We start from the raw sequence: 19,183 nt of genomic DNA, 5'->3' as shown, positions 1-19,183 counted from the left end.
ATTTCTTTCCTGCTGGTGACATTTTTCAAGCCTAACCAGAGGCATTATAATAGTAAAGATACTGGACAGGTTTTCAAAAATGTTCTCGTTATTTGTACAGTAATGCATATAATGCTGTCCAGTCACATTAATGTGACCGTCTGTCAAAAGCTCGAATAGCCATCTTTTGAAGCAGGGACTGCTGCAAGACATGCATGAAGAGAGTCAGTGAGGTTCTGGAAGGTACCAACAGGGATGCAGAGCCACATTGACTCCAGTGTGGTAGACAGCTGTGCTAGGTTTCTCGGTTGAGGATCCGTGGTGCAGACGGCCTGATCAAGGTGATCCCATAGTTTCTCAATTGTGTTTGAACCCAAGAAGTTAGGTGGCCTGGGGAGTACAGTAAACTCACCCTGGCACACCCACGCATTGTGAGCTGTGTGACACTTAGCACTATCCTGCTCATAGATGCCATTGTGCCGAGGAAAAACAAACTGCATTAGGGATGGACTTGGTCCTTAAGGATAGATGCATACTTGTGCCAGGGAATACCATGAAAACATTCCCCAGACCATAATGCTCCCTGCTCCAGCCTGGACCTTGGTGACAATTGTTACAGGGTGTTTGTTTTCAGTTCAATGAAGCAGAAAACATGATTCATTTGAAAAGGCCACTTGTTGCCACTCAGTGAATGCCCAGTTGTGGTACTGGTGTGCAAATTCCAGCCTTCATTGATGATGAACAGCAAGTCAGCATGAGTGCGTGGACCAGATGCGTGCTGCAAAGGCCCATACGCAGCAACATTCACTAGACGCTTGTTGAGGAGACACTGTTAGTAGCCCCTTGGTTCATTGGGGTGGTCAGTCATTCAACAGTTTCATGTTTGCCTGTACACATCTCCACAGCCGTCATTCAGCCCTGTCATCTATGGCCCACAGTGCACCACAGATGTCTCGACACTGGTTTCAGATAGTGCCATTTTGCCACGCATGATATACTTTAACAACAGCAGGACATGAACAGTTTATAAATTTAGCCATTTTGGAAATGCTTCCACAGTTGGCCCGAAAGCTAATAATCATGCCCTTTTGGACATCAGTCGCTCCATGTCCACGTTACAACAACAATTGCACCATTTTCTGTGTCTCCCAACACACTTTATACATCCTCCACTGTTAGTGCTGCCACCTGCCATCTGTGAGTGGTTACTGCATGTTGATGTTAGACATATATGGTGGTCACATTAATGTGACTAGACTGTGTATAACAAAGAGGCATTAATTATCCTTATGATGTTCACAGAATGTTGCCAGAATTATGCACTAGAAGAGAGGTCAATGCCAAAGTCTATCTGATCGTCCACATGTGTTACAAGTTTTCCAACAATTAAAAGGAAGGAATTCAGAAATCCCTTCAGTTATGAGAGTGAAAGTATGAAGTAAAATTATTGTGTACCTGAAAGAATTTAGTATTGGAAAACTGCATTTTGTCACAACACTACAAGAACATCAGTCAAATGGTCACCAATGGAGATGCTGCAAATAATATGTCAAACCAGAACTACCTAAAGATAATGGTTTAAACCTACAAACATGCAGTACAGTACTGAAAGATCAACTATGACTAATTAAAACTGCCAATCTGAATTTCATTCTTTTTGTTTACACGGTCATGGTAAGACTTCCTGAAAAATGCCTGATTGTAACATACTGTAACTGAGGTTACTGTGTTGTACTTTCTACTCATGCTACATACCTGTTCTTATTCATGATTTGAACTGATTTCAACTTGAATTTTGGTTTCAACACTGCAGTGATTTACTATGTAAGGTCCTACTGGCCATGGTGTATTCTTGCCTTCGTCCGGCAACTGATCTGAATCAATCAACTAGTTATTAGGGGATTTTTGGTTCAACTTGCATTGCAACAAGGATTGAACCCCAGACCTCTGCAGTTGTAGTCTGACATACAGCCTCCAATAAGTTTTACACAACTTTATTTTTTGAGTGGGTGCAATAATATTATGACAGTTGTTATAAATTGCTTTAGGACTGATAGTTTCGAAGAAGTTAGTGGAGTTTCAGTCACAAGAGAAACATGACAAACTTTCAGGCAAAGTCTTAAGACTTCTAAGCCATAGGAACTACCCACCAATGACGCCTTCAACTCCCAATACTATATTATTTATGACTTACACTATGCTTCAGTTCAAGCAGCTCTTTGTCCAGTGTACTTGTTCACCACATCTAGTAATTTATGTTCTTCTGATTTAATATCACTATGGCAGACTACTATATTATTTACGGGTACTAATGATTGTCCTGCATTCTGTGAAATTAAATAATTTAAGAAGCAAGCTCATTGCAAGTAAATAAAATGATCTTTTATTAGATGTCTGCTGAATTCTGGTTTGGAATGATTGAAATTATGGTTTATTCTTATGATTTTGAACACACAATATATTTACCTAAATTTAGTAACACATACTACACACAGGTCAAAAATTTGGTACCACTTACAAAAATTATCCATCTTTGTTCATTTAATAATGCTCAAGTCTGACTGATTTAAATGAAGTGTAAGATTATGAATGTGTTCTATGATAAATGTGGCAAGCTTGCTCTGCAACTCCAGATGCTCTTGAGCAGCAGTAATTTGCTTTGTATCACTTATGATGTTGCAGTATACTTGTTATCAAGTATGAAATATATTTCACTAGGTAATGAAATGGATCTCCATATGCACTGCACTTCCAGTGAAACCTATTTATCCTTTCTCCACTACACGCACATAATTTTTTCATTATTCATGTAACTACTTGTATATTTATTATAACAGTAAATTATCATAGTTCAAAGATTGAGTTTCATAAAACATTTATTTTACGAAATAGGGTGATACAATCACTCAGTTAAGCAAGATCAATGTGATCTTACAACACCTCTGGTTATTTTTACATCATCCACTGGCCTGTCATTTTTATCTGTCTCTACAAGTCCTATCCTCTTCACTACACTCATTCCCGAATGTATACGACCTGCAAATAAAGAGAAGGAGGATGCTGTTAAAGCCACTTCATACACATTTACATGTATACTGTTGGCATATATACAGATAACTACAAAGCAAAAATTTTTCCTTCCTCCAACAACTCACATTTAATACAAGTTAGAAAACAGTAAAAGTGATAACTAGATAAGCAAGTATCATAGTTCAGGTATAGTAAGTACTCTTAATCACTGTCTTAAAATTTGTTCATAAAATCTTTTCAAGAAAGAGTGACTGATTATAAAAAAAAGCTTTTATTAAAACAACCCAAATCACTACAATAACATAATACCCTTATTTCACTTTCTTTTGCATTTACATATTTAAAAATAGTAAAAAATAAATATTCTTGAATCGAGCCAAGAATTATTTCACACTTAATGTAAATTGGTTCACTTACAACCAAACTTTTAACAAATGGCATTTTTAAACTTGTCTATCAATGGAAGAAAATAAGGGGTATTTATAAATCTTGACAACATTATGAAACAATTTTTTACAGATCACGAATAATGATACTCATCATTCACTAATTTTTTCACACACTGTGTTCTATGAACTAATTAGAAAAGACTTAAGAAGCCATGCAAAAAATGTGGATTAGTGATGGGAAATGGAAAATGTAAATGCAAATGCTAACAAGAACAAGTGAAGATCCTGATTTATGTGCATACTACAAAAACTAAACCATCTTCTTAAGAAAAGTTATTAAAAAATCTAGAAGTATGCACATTATGCACACATTTAATCATTCCGATAATGGAATTAAATCTGTATGAAATATGGTAAAAAAGAACAGAAGAATAGCTCACAGCATAAGATAAAATCTCTGTTGATTTGAATGGAAAGCTTATTAATTAATGTTCATAGATAGTAGGTATTATTAATTGCCACTTCTTAAATTATATAGAGACAATAAGACCAAGAAGCTCAGAAGAAAAATCATGGCAGTATGTTGAGAACGCACTCTCAGTCACATCTCCATGTGAAATGAAAAAAGTAAAAAACATTCACAAAAATACAAAACTGATACAGTGTTTGTGGCATTTCCAATAAAATTTCAAAGAGTTGTCATTTAATAACTACTAGCCTCTTTGAAATATGTCATGTGTCACCAAATCAAATCAATTTTTTCAGAAAGATTAAAATATGCAACTGTTATGCCCATTTATAAGAAAGATGACAGGAATGATGTTAATAATGACTGAGCCGTGTCACTGCTGACATAACTTTCAATTTTTTTGAAGGGGTGATGTACCCTAAAACAGTGTTCCATCTTCATAACAATAATAAACTTAGCATATCACAATTTGGAGGTCAGAGGGGTTGCTCCACTCAGATCTTATCTTTACATTCACTCACAGGATTTTATAAGGATTAAATAAAAACACAGCACTAAGACCTTTTTCTGTGATTTATCCAAGGCATCTGACAATGTAAATTCCAACATTTTGTTGTAAAATTGGACTTTTATGGAATTAACAGTACAGGAAAGATGCCTCATTCTATACTCAATAAAAAGAATTCAGAAAGGTGTACTTCATACTTCATCAACGGTAGACGTGTAAGTACCAGATTCCTTACTTTACCAGTCAATACACCCCGATAGTGAAGCATTTGATGTCCGAATGTGAGTGTGCTGATGTTTTACAATTATGGTTAATGTTTAGTCATTTGTTACTTAATGTTGTATGAATGTACAGTTGCTACCAAACTTAAAAGTATAATTATTTCATTGTTGCACCAGTTAATTCTGTTTTATAGTATATCTCATAATGAAATAAGAAACTTGTGAAACTAAACTTTAAAACTCTTCCATGAGATCTTGTGACAATAATGTAGTTGAAATTATTTTGTAATTAGTACAAAATTTAATGTTATTTGGACATAATTGTTTAAAAATGACAATGTTTACAATTTGTCTAGAAAGCTAACTTTCTGCAAAATTTTGCTTGCATCAGATATTGTTGTCCTTTTGCAAAACTTAATATTGTACTCAAAGTTTTGAAAATTCACAAATTTTTTTTTATTTTAGGCTTAATTTTGTATACATTTCAACAATATTTTGTTGTTGTTGTCTTCAGTCCAGAGACTGGTTCGATGCAGCTCTCCACACTACTCTATCCTGTACAAGCTTCTTCACCCCTGAGTTACTACTGCAAACTACATCCTTCTGAATCTGCTTAGTGTATTCAGCTCTTGGTCTCCCTCTAAGATTTTCACCCTCCGTGCTTCCTTCCAATATTAAACTGGTGATCCCTTGATACCTCAGAACGTGTCATATCAACCGATCACTTCTTCTAGTCAAGTAGTGCCACAAATTTCTCTTCTCAATTCTATTCAGTACCTCCTCATTAGTTGAGTGATCTACCCACCTAATCTTCAGCATTCTTCTGTAGCACCACATTTCAAAAACTTCTATTCTCTTTTTTGTCTAAACCATTTATTGTCCATGTTCACTTCCATACATGGCTACAATCCATACAAACACTTTCAGAAACGACTTCCTGACACTTAAATCTTTACTCGATGTTAACAAATTCCTCTTCTTCATCAATGTTTTCCTTGCCATAGCCAGTCTACATTTTATATCCTCTCTACTTTGACCACCATCAGTTATTTTGCTCCCTAAACAGCAAAACTCCTTTACTACTTTAAGTGTCTCATTTCCTAATCCAATTTGCTCAGCATCACCTGATGTAGTTTGACTACTTTCCATTAGCCTCGTTTTGCTTTTGTTGATGTTCATCTTATATCCTCCTTTCAAGAAACTGTCCATTCCGTTCAAGTGCTCTTCCAGGTCCTTTGCTTTCTCTGACATAACTAAAATGTCATTGGGAAACCTCAAAGTTTTTATTTCTTCTCCATGGATTTTAATTCCTACTCCAAATTTTTCTTTTGTTTCCTTTACTGCTTGCTCAATATTCAGATTGAATAGTATCACGGTTAGGCTACAACCGTGTCTCACTCCTTTCTCAATCACTGCCTCCCTTTCATGCCCCTCAGTTCTCATAACTGCCATCCAGTTTCTACACATTTTGTAAATAGCCTTTCACTCCCTGAAAATTTGAAAGAGAGTATTCCAGTCAACATTGTCAAAAGCTTTCTCTAAGTGAAAAGTAGGTTCGCCTTTCCTTAACGTATCTTCTAAGGTAAGTCACAGGGTCAGTATTGCCTCCCATGTTCCTACATTTCTACAGAATCCAAACTGATGTTCCCCGAGGTCAGCTTCTATCTGTTTTTCCATTTGTCTGTAAAGAATTTGTGTTAGTATTTTGCAGCCGTGACCAATTAAACTGACAGTTTGGTAATTTTCACACCTGTCAACACCTGCTTTCTTTGGAACTGAAATTATTATATTCTTCTTAAAGTCTCATGGTATTTCGCCTGTCTCGTACATCTTGCTCACCAGATGGTAGAAATTTGTCATGGATGACTCTCCCAAGGCTATCAGTAGTTCTAATCGAATGTTGTATATACCCAGGGCCTTGTTTTGACTTAGGTCTTTCAGTTCTCTGCCAAATTCTTCACGCAGTATCATATCTCCCATTTCATCTTCATCTACAACCTCTTTCATTTCCATTATATTGTCCTCAAGTACATCGCCCATGTATAGACCCTCTATATACTCCTTCCCTCTTTCTGCATTCCCTTCTTTGCTTAGAACACGTTTTCCATCTGAGCTCTTGATATTCATACAGGTGGTTCTCTTTTCTCCAACGGTCTCTTTAATTTTCCTGCAGGCAGTATCTATGTCACCCCTATGATATATGCCTCTATACATCCTTACGTTTGTCCTCTAGCCATACCTGATTAGCCATTTTCCACTTCCTGTCGACCTCATTTTTGAGATGTTTGTATTCCTTTTCACCTGCTTTACTTACTGTATTGTTATATTTTCTCCTTTCATCAATTAAATTCAATATATCTTCTGTTACCCAAGGATCTCTACTAGCTCTCATCTTTTTACCTACTTGATCCTCTGCTGCCTTTGCTATTTCATCTCTCAAAGCTATCCACTCTTCTTCTACTGCATTTCTTTCTCTCGTTCTTGTCAGTTGTTCCGTCTCTCGTTCTTGTCAGTTGTTCCGTCTCTCGTTCTTGTCAGTTGTTCCGTCTCTCGTTCTTGTCAGTTGTTCCGTCTCTCGTTCTTGTCAGTTGTTCCGTCTCTCGTTCTTGTCAGTTGTTCCGTCTCTCGTTCTTGTCAGTTGTTCCGTCTCTCGTTCTTGTCAGTTGTTCCGTCTCTCGTTCTTGTCAGTTGTTCCGTAATACTCTCTCTGAAACTCATGACAACCTCTGGTTCTTTCAGTATATCTAGGTCCCATCTCCTTAAATTCCTACCTTTTTGCAGTTTCTTCAGTTTTAATCTACATTTCATAACCAATAAATTGTGGTCTGGAAATGTCTTCAGTTTAAAACCTGGTTCCTGAATCTCTGTCTTACTATTATATAATCCATCTGAAACCTTCCAGTGTCTCCAGGCCTCTTACACGTATACAACCTTCTTTCATGATTCTTAAACCAAGGGTTAGCTCTGATTAAATTATGCTCTGTGCAAAATTCAACCAGGCGGCTTCCTCTTTCACTTCTTTCCCCCAGTCCATATTCACCTACTAGTTTTCCTTCTCTTCCTTTTCCTACTATCAAATTCCAGTCCCCCACGACTATTAAATCTTTATCTCCCTTCCCTATCGGAATAATTTCTTTTATCACATCATACATTTCTTCAATCTCTTCATCCTCTGCAGAGCTACTTGGCATACAATATTGTAATACTGTGGTAGGCATGGGCTTTGTGTCTATCTTGGCTACAATAATGCTGTTCGTAGTAGCTTACCTGTGCTCCTATTTTTTTTTATTCATTATTAAATCTACTCCAGCATTACCCCTATTTGATTTTGTGTTTATAACCCTGTAGTCACCTAGCCAGAAATCTTGTTCCTCCTGCCACCAAACTTCACTAATTCCCACTAAATCTAACTTTAACCTATCCATTCCCTTTTTAAATTTTCTAACCTACCTGCTTAATTAAGGGACCTGATGTTCCATGCTCCAATCCATAGAATGCCAGTTTTCTTTCTCTGGATAATGACTTCCTCATGAGTGGTCCCTGCCTGGAGATTCAAATGGGGGACTATTTTATCTCCAGAATATTTCACTCGAGAGGATGCCATCATCATTTAATCATACAATAAAGCTGCATGCCCCTGGGAAAATTTATGGCTGTAGTTTCCCCTTGCTTTCAGCTGTTCTCAGTTCCAACACAGCAAGGCCATTTTGGTTAATGTTACAAGGCCAGATCAGCCAATCATCCAGACTGTTGTCCCTGCAACTATTGAAAAGGCTGCTGTCCGTCCTTTGAGTGTGTGTGTGTATGTATGTGGGGGGAGGGGGGGGGGGCAATAGTTTATACAACTGTAATTGTTATGATTCCACTTATAGCATGGCAGAAGAGCTCAGCAAGTCAAGTCCTTTTTAACTGAAGTTTAGTACTAAAGTGTCTGTGTTATAAATTCCTAGATCATGTACATATTGTTAAAAGTACATTTTACTTTTAAGAGGAAATATAGTGTCAAAATGCATATAAAACAGTCAAATAATTTAGTTCTTTTTTGAATGACATGTACCAAAATCAATCCCAATACAGAAAATTGTAAATAAGGTGTATAAAATAAATATTGCTCTTCTACAAATGACCCCCTCTCTCTCTCTTAATTTTAAGAAAACAGTATATTCAATTTTGCACATCAAGGGCACAACAGCTGTGACAAATTTGACATATGATTTGAGGTAGGTAAAGAAGGCAGGATTTAAAAAGATTTAGGTGTACATACTGATGAAATTATAAATCAAAAGGGGGGGGGGGGGGGAGGGGGAAGAAAAAAAAAGATTTTACAGTTTCTTAAATAACTCTGTTTAGCCACTTTTACTCAGCAACGTTACACTGCTTGGAAATGTATTCTGCAGTAACTCAACTTTCAAAAGAAAGTTTTCATTGCACAAGAATCAACATATTGTGCTCACACTTTTTGTATAAATTCTTAAGGGAGTTATGTTATTTTAACTACTGCACAACAGTAAATATTATCTCCCATGAAATTTGTTGTATATAATTCAGTTTGTTCAGAAGGAATAACAACATCCATGTTACAATATGAGAAGACAAAAATACCTTCATTAAAAGGTGTAAATAAAGATGTTACCACAATATTTCATCATTTGCCAAATGATATTAAATGCCTGACAGATGGCAAAGCTAAATTTGAAAGTAAGCTGAAAAAGTTCATTCAGGATAACTCATTCTATTCCACAGAAGAATTTTTTGTTTAGAAACATTCAGTAGATTTAACAAGGAAGTGTTACATGTTTACTTTTGTTATTAAATGAAATACTGTTTTCTGTTATGTGGACCTAATCTGTAAGTGGACAGCATGCATCATATTTCATTACCAATTAGGTAGCATTCTGTAATTTGACTTGTTCCACGTTATTACATTATATTACACCATGTGACCCATGAAATATTTAACTAACTAAAACTAAAATAAATTAAATCCTGTAACGATGGAAAGCCTTAATAAATGAGGGGTGAATGATGTTATATGTTAACAAGCAGAAGCAGCCACTGTAGACTACCTCTGTAAAGCATACAACAATTTTGTGACACGCTAATCAATTTACAGTGATAACCATGGGAATTACTTGTAGATTACTTTACACAGCTATATGTTTATTAGGAAAACAACAGCTATTTTAAAACATGCTACTGCTAAGCCTTTTGCTCTACTTGACTCATATTTTATTTAATGCTCTGTAATAAATAATTTTGCAACTTTAGACAGAATACTATCAGCTGCCAATATAATGACAAAGTAACACCTTTCAAACAGAAACATTTATGTTAAATAGAAATTACAACCATGAGCCCAAATATTCTGGTGCATTATAAAAGTAGAGGCTATTTGGAAACATACAAGACGACAGTTCTGACAATCTACAGGTCCTCAACGTAGAGAGACTACTAAAAAGGCTAGCAGAAACAACTGAGAAGTGATTGTATGAGGAGATTTCACTACTGATTTCATATCTAATAATTCTGATCAAGGGCACCGAGGGACCCTCAACAGGAACAAAAATAGTGCAACAGTGATTGATAATTTGTTTATAAATTAATAGTTTATTTCTAAATTAATAGTTTATCTGACCATGATGGACAAATAGAAGCATTTACAATGAGTCAGAGACATTTACAGCTGTCCAACATCTACATACGTAATGTATCTAATAGATATTTGCCCATCCACTCATTACTCGCACCCACTAAGGTGACTATTCCGGTATGAGTTCAGGCAACCTGTGCGCATTCACACAGACGAAGATCAATGGCCAGGTAGTCTTTAACTATATATGAAGATAGTAACTGTTCTCGAAAGAACAGATACCTTTGATGATGAGTGGATGGGCAAATATCTATTAGGTACATTATGTATGTAGATTGTGGACAGTTGGGACTGTGGTTCTCACGGGGAGTGTGCAAGGGATAAGTCCCTGCAGTCACGCTATTCATCTGTGTCCTCAGTGGCGCAGATGGATAGAGCATCTGCCATGTAAGCAGGAGATCCTGGATTTGCGTCCCGGTCAGGGCTCACATTTTCAGTTGTCCCCATCGAGGTACTTCAGCAACACCTGTCGGCAGCTGAGGGTTTCAATTAATTATCATTTATTCTAGAGAAGCTGCACAGTCATCAATGGTATCTGTTCTTTCGAGAACAGTTACAATCTTCACATATTTTCATAATATAATCATTATCCCATTCCAGATTTTCCATTGTTTAAATATAAGACAAGGTTCTTTCCAAATTTGTCATTAAAAAAAAAAAATACAGGGTCATCTTACATTTGAGAATTAAATTGCTGTTGCTGCACTCAATGTTTTTACATTGTGTAATAGCTTATTGTAGGGACTGACTTACATTTGCAGATAAAGCTTTGGCAAATGAGATCACACGCAGATTTAACTTTAAGAATTCAGAAGGGTGAGAGCGGGAAGTGTGTCACCTACTTGGCTGGACACTAGGACATATGTGTGGAGGGGAATCACAAGCAGGAAGCAAATTTCATCATGTTGGCACCAGTGGGAATGTATCCAGTGTACTTTGCTTTTTATGAGCATCTACCACACTTAAACTGTACTTTGCCGGCATCGAATTGTAATCGAAATTGAACTGATTCTGCAAATGGACAAGTAATAGTATTCATTTCTACATGAGGCAAATTAATGATAACAGAAATATGTTCACACAGAACACTTGAATTAAGGCACAACAAATGAAAAACAAGCTTAAAAATGGTGCTAATGTTTCTATTCCTCTACAGCAATGTTGATTTTCAAGGTTACCAACAAAAAGTGAAGTTCACTGTTAACTCAACGTGGTATGATTTCTGATGATTCTGTTGCAGGGAGGCAAGAGGACAAAGTGTTCTGCCACTGTTTGCTTTTATTATCAGAATTGTGCAAAATGTAAATTGTAGCAACTGATAAGGGATCCAAATTACAGCCATGACTCTCTTGAGAAATCTGTATATACAATTTCATGGTTCACAATCAGTTCACACACACAATACAATGCTAATTTTAAGCAGAAGCCACAAACAACTGTGGAGCAAGAAGAAAATGTCTTTTCATAGAAGCAAATATTTGTAGGGGCATCAAATGAAGAATAAATAAAAGAATGCTGCTTCTACACACTCAATTTTGAGAGAGCTTCTAACAACCCTACCACAACAAAGGTCAAAATTTTAATAACGATTGTGGTGTTGCTCACGCTGCAAAATCCTGCATTTTCGGGCAACAACAGTCATATTATGTGGCAGGTGTCATTAGAGCACAGTTAACAGTCATTTCATGTAATAATGAAAAAACTAGGCACTCATCTTTTTGTGTTTCCCACGATGGTCTCGTATTATCATGGCTCAATCGTTGAAAATCTAGGTGATTATGATTCCAAGCTCGGATGCAAATAGGCCTAGATTTTATTCTGCTATATTCATAAGTTATGTAGATGCGCTTCACAAACCATCCCTGAAGATTACACTTTTGCTGGACAATGGTGATGTAAAAAAATAATCAGCACTCCGAAATTAAGTTACACTTCGTTTTAATTGTTTTTATTGCAAATCACGCGACACACTAGACATCACTTCACAATACAAAACATACTTGGTAACATCTTCCTCACAGTCACTGTTAAAGTTCACATTTTATAAGCTGACTACGTTGAGCGTCTTTCCAACATGACGTCCAAGACTTGAAGTTTTCAAAGTCCGAGTCTCTAACAAGTTAACAACTAACTAACTATCGCTTACGCGCCCAAAAATCAGAGTTACACGTACTTCAAAGATCATAGTGACAAAAGAAAGAATACACATAAGAATAATATCATTGCAATATAAACATATTGATGTATCACAAATGAAATCAAATCTGAATGTTGTCTCAGAAATATGTCAAATAGTTAACAGAAAAACAGTAGAATTTACTTGTATCGAGAGGTTCAGGTGAGGTGCCGTAATGGTTGCGTAATTCAAGTACCATTACAATCTCAAACAGGGAAGGTTTCATTAATTGAAGCAGCAGGTTGTTCAACACGGTGTGACAGAAATGCAATGGTTTCCTGATTACTTGAAAAGCACTGGGTATAAAGAGGAATTTTTCTACTGCATGTACTGCAGAGTTCAAAGAAAGTACTGGTTTGTGCATGAGGATGACAAAGAGGGCTTGACTTACATTACAACACAGCACAACGCAGTATCACTGACTTCCTGCAGCATTTGGCGAAATAATAATTGGATCAGTGTCATATAATCAAATTAAGAAGCAGAAATATTTACTAGACCATATGGGCCATACCCACAGGATGCCTGTTTATTTTGATATGCCGGTAAATGTTGCTATCAACATGAAAGGCATTAAAAGTGTCCCTACATGCAGTTGAGGGATTCTTACACTTATTCGTACCTATGCACATTCTCTGTAATGGTATTTGTGGTTAACAACAATAATTAATTTTGCATGAATTCTGCAATTCATAAGTGCAGTAACAGAAATAAAAATAACATCCATGCAGATTATAAATCATTCTCTCTGGTGCAAAATTCTATAATAGGTTGCCACTGAACATCAGGCAGGAAACTGAATATTAAAGAACAAAAAAGCAGGATTACTTCATTAGCCACTCCTCTAACATTTTATCAAAACATTCAGATTCAGGGAAGTAAATTCTGTTAATACATTAATACTAGTCATAACTTCTTGTTAGTATACTCTACAAAAGTACCAGCAATAGCTCTTATCCTGTGAGAGCCATTTCATCCCTGTTTAAGTACTGCAACCTACATCCATTTGAACTTGCTAACAGTATTCAAGTCTTTGTCTTCCTCTACAATTTTTAACACCAACACATTTCCCTCCATTACTGAATTGACTATTCCTTGATGCTTCAAGCTTCTTGTTTAACTTATCCAAGGGCTACAGCCACCTTAATCATGATATATCCTGTCAACCAGTCCTTCCTTTTAGTAAAGTTGTGACACACCTCTCTTTTCTCTTTAATTTGATGCAGTACTTCTTCATTAGTTATCCAACCTATCAAACAAATCTTCAGAATTCTTGTGGAACATGACACTTCAAAACCTTCTATTCTAGTTTTGTCTATAGGCTTACTGCCTTCACACTTCCCTGCACAGCAAATCCACACAAATACGTTCAGAAAAAGACTGCCTAACACCTAAATAGATATTCAGTGTTAACATATTTCTCTTTTCTTGAAAGCTTTCCTTTTTACTGCCAATCTTCATTTTATATCCCTTCTAATTCTACAGTACTCAGTCTACTAATTTCAGTATCTTCTTTCCTGATCTACTGTACACACAATATAACCTGGCACTTTATGCAGGGGATGCTGGAAGCGTACGCATGCCATCACCCACTGCCACCTGGCTGCAGCAGAGAAAGGAAAGGTATGGGTGCGGAATATGCCCCGCAACCTCCTTGCAGGGAAGGTCAAGCCTCAAAGTTTGCATTTTTTTCTTCCTGAACTTTGATTCACTTTCCAAATTTCTCCTTGGTTTCCTTTACTGCTTGTTCAATAGACAACCTGAATAACTACTGCACTCTCTTCTGTGCATTTTGACCCTTTTAACTGCACTTTGGTTTCTGTACAAGTTGTAAATATCAATTTGCTCTCAGTATTTTATATGAATGATTTCAGAATTTCTAAGAGTGCATCTCAGTCAACACATTAAAATTCTAGTGTTGGTGTAGGCCCATGTTCTCATACATTTATTTGGGACTCAAACTGATCTTTCCTCACATCTGTAATCATGTCTGTATTTTGCAATGATGAATTATTAGAATTATTGTTTAGTAATATTCATGCCTACTGAGTTTTCTTCTAGGGAATTTGAATTATAACATTGTGCTTGAAGTCTGACGTTATTTCACCTGTCTCATATATCTTGCATACCAGGTGAAATAGTTTTTTTGTGCTTTGTTTTCCGAAGGCTCTTAGTAATTCTGAAGGACTGTTGTCTGCACTAGGTGCACTCTTTCAAATTTTCTCCAAAGGTTGCTTATTTTTCCTATATGTGGAATATATCTTTCCCACAGTCATACATGGTTCTACAGTTTTTCATTTCTTCTGTTAGCCAGTTCTGATTTGCCATTTTCCACTTCCTGCCAATTGCATTTTTACAAGTCTGCCTTCTCTTCACCAGCTTAATTTTCTCCTGTCACCAAAACTTCAATATCTCATGTATTACCCAATGCTTTATTGTCGATGCCGATCCTCTGCTGCCTTCATTATTTCATTTGCCAAGTTACCCCTCCATCTCCTTTTGTATTCCTTTCCCCTATTTCAGTCAATAGGTACTTACTGTTTCCTACGAAACTCTTGACAATCTCTTGTTCTTTCAGTTTATCTAGTTTCCATCTTCTTAATTTCTTTTTTTTTCAGTTTTAATCTGCAGATCATAACCAATAAATTATGATCAGAATCTACTTTTTTCAGTTTTAACCTGTGGTTCATTACCAATAAATTATGGTCAGAATCTATATCCGCTCTTGCAAATATTTTGCAGATTAAAATCTGATTTCAAAATCTCTGCCTTATCATTACATAATCAATTAGAAACCTTTCAGTGTCTCCAGCAACCAGAGCCAAATTTCCACATACTGAATGAAGTGATCTGCACTGACTGTCAAATACTTTTATTCATAGTCACAATCAGTTTCATGTCAATTGAAGATGCATCCTCTGGTGATCTGTACAAAAATTAATAAATAAATTTTTTTACACACAATGGTCTGAAGAATAAAGGGATACTGAAAAATAGTGTTGTATAGCAATACCTGAAAAGTGCTCACAGAGATTCTATTTAACAACTCATAGCCAAAATGTAACTGACTTAGGGATAGTCCCCACCATTCATGTCAAGTTATAAAAAATAGCGTGCTAAAGGCAGTAGCCCATATTTAAAATGAAGGGGATAGCGTAGAACTTATGGAACAAACAAAGCTGTAGACTAGTAACTCACCTAGACAATTTCAAGGTATGAACCCAATAAAAAGGAACAGCCTTACCAGGGCACAAACAGGAAGGGGGTTGGGTGGCAGCAGGCAAGGCAGTATTGACAGCTCTGTAATGCGGAAGATGTTTACAAGTGGCATCAGAGGTGACAGAAACAAAAATGTCGTTATAGAAGATGAAAAGGGTGGGGGGGGGGGGGGGGGTGGCTGAACATGTGCTACACTACTTAGAAAATACGTAACACAGTACAGAAAAGAATGAGCCCCATTTATAAAAGAAATGAAAGTGGACGATTAAAATGTAAACTATTAATAAAGCCCACATGGTAATACAAATATTCTTCTTCACTAATACAATACAATATTAGTGGAAAAATGCAAAAGGCTAATTTGAGAAGCTATAAACCTTACTTAAAGTAATTTTGTATTGCAGTCTCCCTACAGAAGAAAATGAGAGACAGCAATATGAGATAACTTTAAGTAATAATGGATATACAGGATCATTTGTGAGATTATAATGCTAAATATATAGGTCAGACAGGAGGAGCACATCAATGATTCTAGTTCAAATGCAGCACTAAGCGCGCATTTGTGCAACACTGGTCACATTTGAAAGAGTATGCACGTACTACATTTCAAAAGTAAAGGTAATACCCTTGATGTTTTAGAAGAGATTGAAATTTACCATGCTTTAAAAAGATTTCCTGATTCCATCCTAAATGTGTGCACAGATTTGCAACACGAGGGTCTTTTAGCTAATTTTAACTGTCTAAGCAGATAGAAATTCCTCCTATAGTCCACTTTGTTAATATCACAGGTTTTTAGCTTCCCAGATTAGCCTTATGTGATTTTCCACTAATACTGTATTATATTTATTTGCGAAGCAGACACACACATGGAATTTTAATTGGACTCAATCTTATCTTTTCTAAACCGTCTTACATACTTTTTAAGTAGTTTAACATATATTCAGCTGCCCCATGTCCCCACCCTTTACGCCTTCTACAGCGACGGTTTTATTTTTGTTGCCTCTGATGCCACCTGTCAACATTTTCCACATTCTAGAGTGGTCAATACTGTCTTGCCTGCTGTCACCCAACCATCTTCCTGCTTATGACACGGTAAGACTCTTCTCATTTGTTGGGTTCATGACTGGAATTGTCTAGGTGCATTACTAGTTTACAACTCTGTTCCACATCGCCTTTTTTCAGGTTTTATTTCTATGTGTTCTACACTATCCCCTTCATTGTAAATACAGATTACTGCCTTTCACATGCTACATGTTTATAACTAGGTACGAATGATGGGGAGTGGTTCTAAGGCAGTTACCTTTCTGCAATGAGTTGTTAAACTGAACCTCTGTGAGTGCTTTTCAAGTATTTCCGTATGATAATACTTTTCAGTATCTTTTTATTTTGTCAGACCATTGTCATGAATTCTTTGTAAAAATTTCTTTTCTTTATTAATTTTTCTACAGATCACCAGCGGATGCATCTTCAGTTGACATGAAACCAGTTGTAAATTTGAATAAAAGTATTTTACACACAATGCATATCATTTCTTTACCATGTATACAACCTTCTTTCATGATCCTTAAACCAAAGGTCTGCAATGATTAAACTGAGTTCTGTACAAAATTCTATGAGCTGGCATCTCCTTTCATTCCTTTTCCCTAGTGCAGGTTCCCCTGTTATTTTTATTTCTCTTCCTTTCCAGCTATTGAATTTCAGTCCCCCATCATAATGAAATTTTCATCATGCTCCAGAAGATTAAGCCATAGGACAGTGTTGAGTGAATAATTGCTAGCAATTCCATTTGTAGGATAACAAAGTAAGGGATACTTCTAAATGCTAAACACGCAGAACAGAACTTGGTGATTAATTTATCCATGTGCTAGTGCTACACCTCATAGTTTCTGTGTAATTCATTATACTATGTTTAGTATCTGAGTTTGCATGACTACGCCACTACACAATACTTCTGGTACAAGGTACTGTATTGGCTGGCAGTGGCTTGACAAGAAGCTGACAAACAAAACTCAGCAAGAGGAAATGAAAAACCACCATGTGGGTCAATGTATGGAGAAGCAGAGAGTTCACAACCACAGGTATAAACACAACACATGGCAGGCATAGGTGAGTGATGACTGAGCATAACCCTGTGGCGCATACCAACCACTACAGTGAACAGCTGTTAATGGTCGTTTCTTTGGCACTTTCAATCAGTCCTGAGGCTGCAAATGCACAAAGTTCACTGTAGTGGGCACTCCCTACTGGCGTTATGTCCTGCATGCATTTTCAGCCTCTTGACTGATTGAAAATGCCAGATAATTGGCCATTAAAAGTTGTCCACTGCAGTGAAATTCATGCACCACAGGGATAAGGGAACAGCACAAGGCACAAGTCACAAGGCACAAGCTCAGATCTGCAGTGGTGCATTAGATCTGCGAACCACTGCTTACTGTCACCCAAAGGTAAACACTTCCATCAGCAGGTCTGCCCATACTATTCTGCCGCGAGAAACAGCTCATGACAGCTCATGTCTCTCTACTGTGATGTCCGATGATGAGGATACTACATCCCTTCTCCCTGAAAAGACCATACAGGACCAAAAATGGACAAGCTTAGGCCATGACCTCCAGTACAGAACCAGAGAGAGTGCCAGAGACCCTGGCAGCAGACTGGACAAGAAAGGAGACAATGCCAGCTCTGCTAAAGGGGTGGAAGGGTGCGGAGGCAAAGGCAATAGTCAGCCCATTGGCAGCGGCAGAGGCGAGACCATATCCATCTGAGAGGAGGAGGAGGAGGAGTCAAAGTCCATAAGCTCCACATCAGGATGCACAGGAGTGAGCCTTGCTGGGGTCTGAGGCTGCAGGCAAAAGCAGGATGGCACAGAGAACAAAAGGTGTGGCAACAAGGAAGCACACCACTACAAGGGGGAGCCCACACCTAGAACAGCGTCATGGCCAACCCTGCCACCTGGAAGACCACAGAGGTGATGATCCAGGCACAACTGATTTACATGGCATCTCAGCTGCTTATGACCAACATCTGCCACAAATGCTGCCGACCTGTTCTGCCCACCACAACACACAACAGCCAACCCTAATTAATTAATTAATGTTTACGTTTAGAAGAAAAAACATAAACACCAGCAAAATAAACTACCAAAGAAGTAAAGACAGAGAATATAAACATTAGTTTTAATAGTTTAAAAAAAAACACCGGTCTTGTAAACCGGAAATAAGTCTAGCCCCCGCTTTTAAAACTTCAGAGGTGGAAAAGCTTCCATCATCGGTCCCCAAAACCGATATTTTAAATAAACTAACCCCTGAAATGATTAAAATAATAATTATATCACTATCAAATGTAATGAATATTAATTTTATTAAATTAAGACACCCAATATCAATAATGCTTTTCATTATCCTACAAACCTTTTTCAACAGGGTCTGCTGGCCGAAAGACCAGGACCAAACGGCTGCCCCATGGGGAAAATGTGGCAGGTTACAGTGGTCTGGGGCATGTGACTCAGGATGCAACAAATATAGGGGATCCTGTAGCTGGTGCCC

General features: G+C 37.1%; 1 protein-coding gene across 1 annotated transcript in view; it reads right to left on the bottom strand.

Moving 5' to 3' along the window:
• Positions 1-2,837: 2,837 nt before the first annotated feature.
• The window catches only part of LOC124796473 (peptidyl-prolyl cis-trans isomerase-like 1), a 112,385-nt gene continuing 96,039 nt past the window's right edge, over positions 2,838-19,183 (bottom strand). The window contains exon 5 of the mRNA XM_047260701.1: positions 2,838-3,015. Coding sequence (XP_047116657.1) covers positions 2,900-3,015 — 116 coding nt within the window. The 3' untranslated portion in view covers positions 2,838-2,899. The remainder of the gene's footprint in view (positions 3,016-19,183) is intronic.

This window comes from Schistocerca piceifrons, chromosome 4 (genome assembly GCF_021461385.2).
Source record: "Schistocerca piceifrons isolate TAMUIC-IGC-003096 chromosome 4, iqSchPice1.1, whole genome shotgun sequence".
NCBI lineage: Eukaryota > Metazoa > Arthropoda > Insecta > Orthoptera > Acrididae > Schistocerca > Schistocerca piceifrons.
Note: the sequence above shows the minus strand (reverse complement) of the source record. Positions and strands in the feature narration are given on the sequence as shown.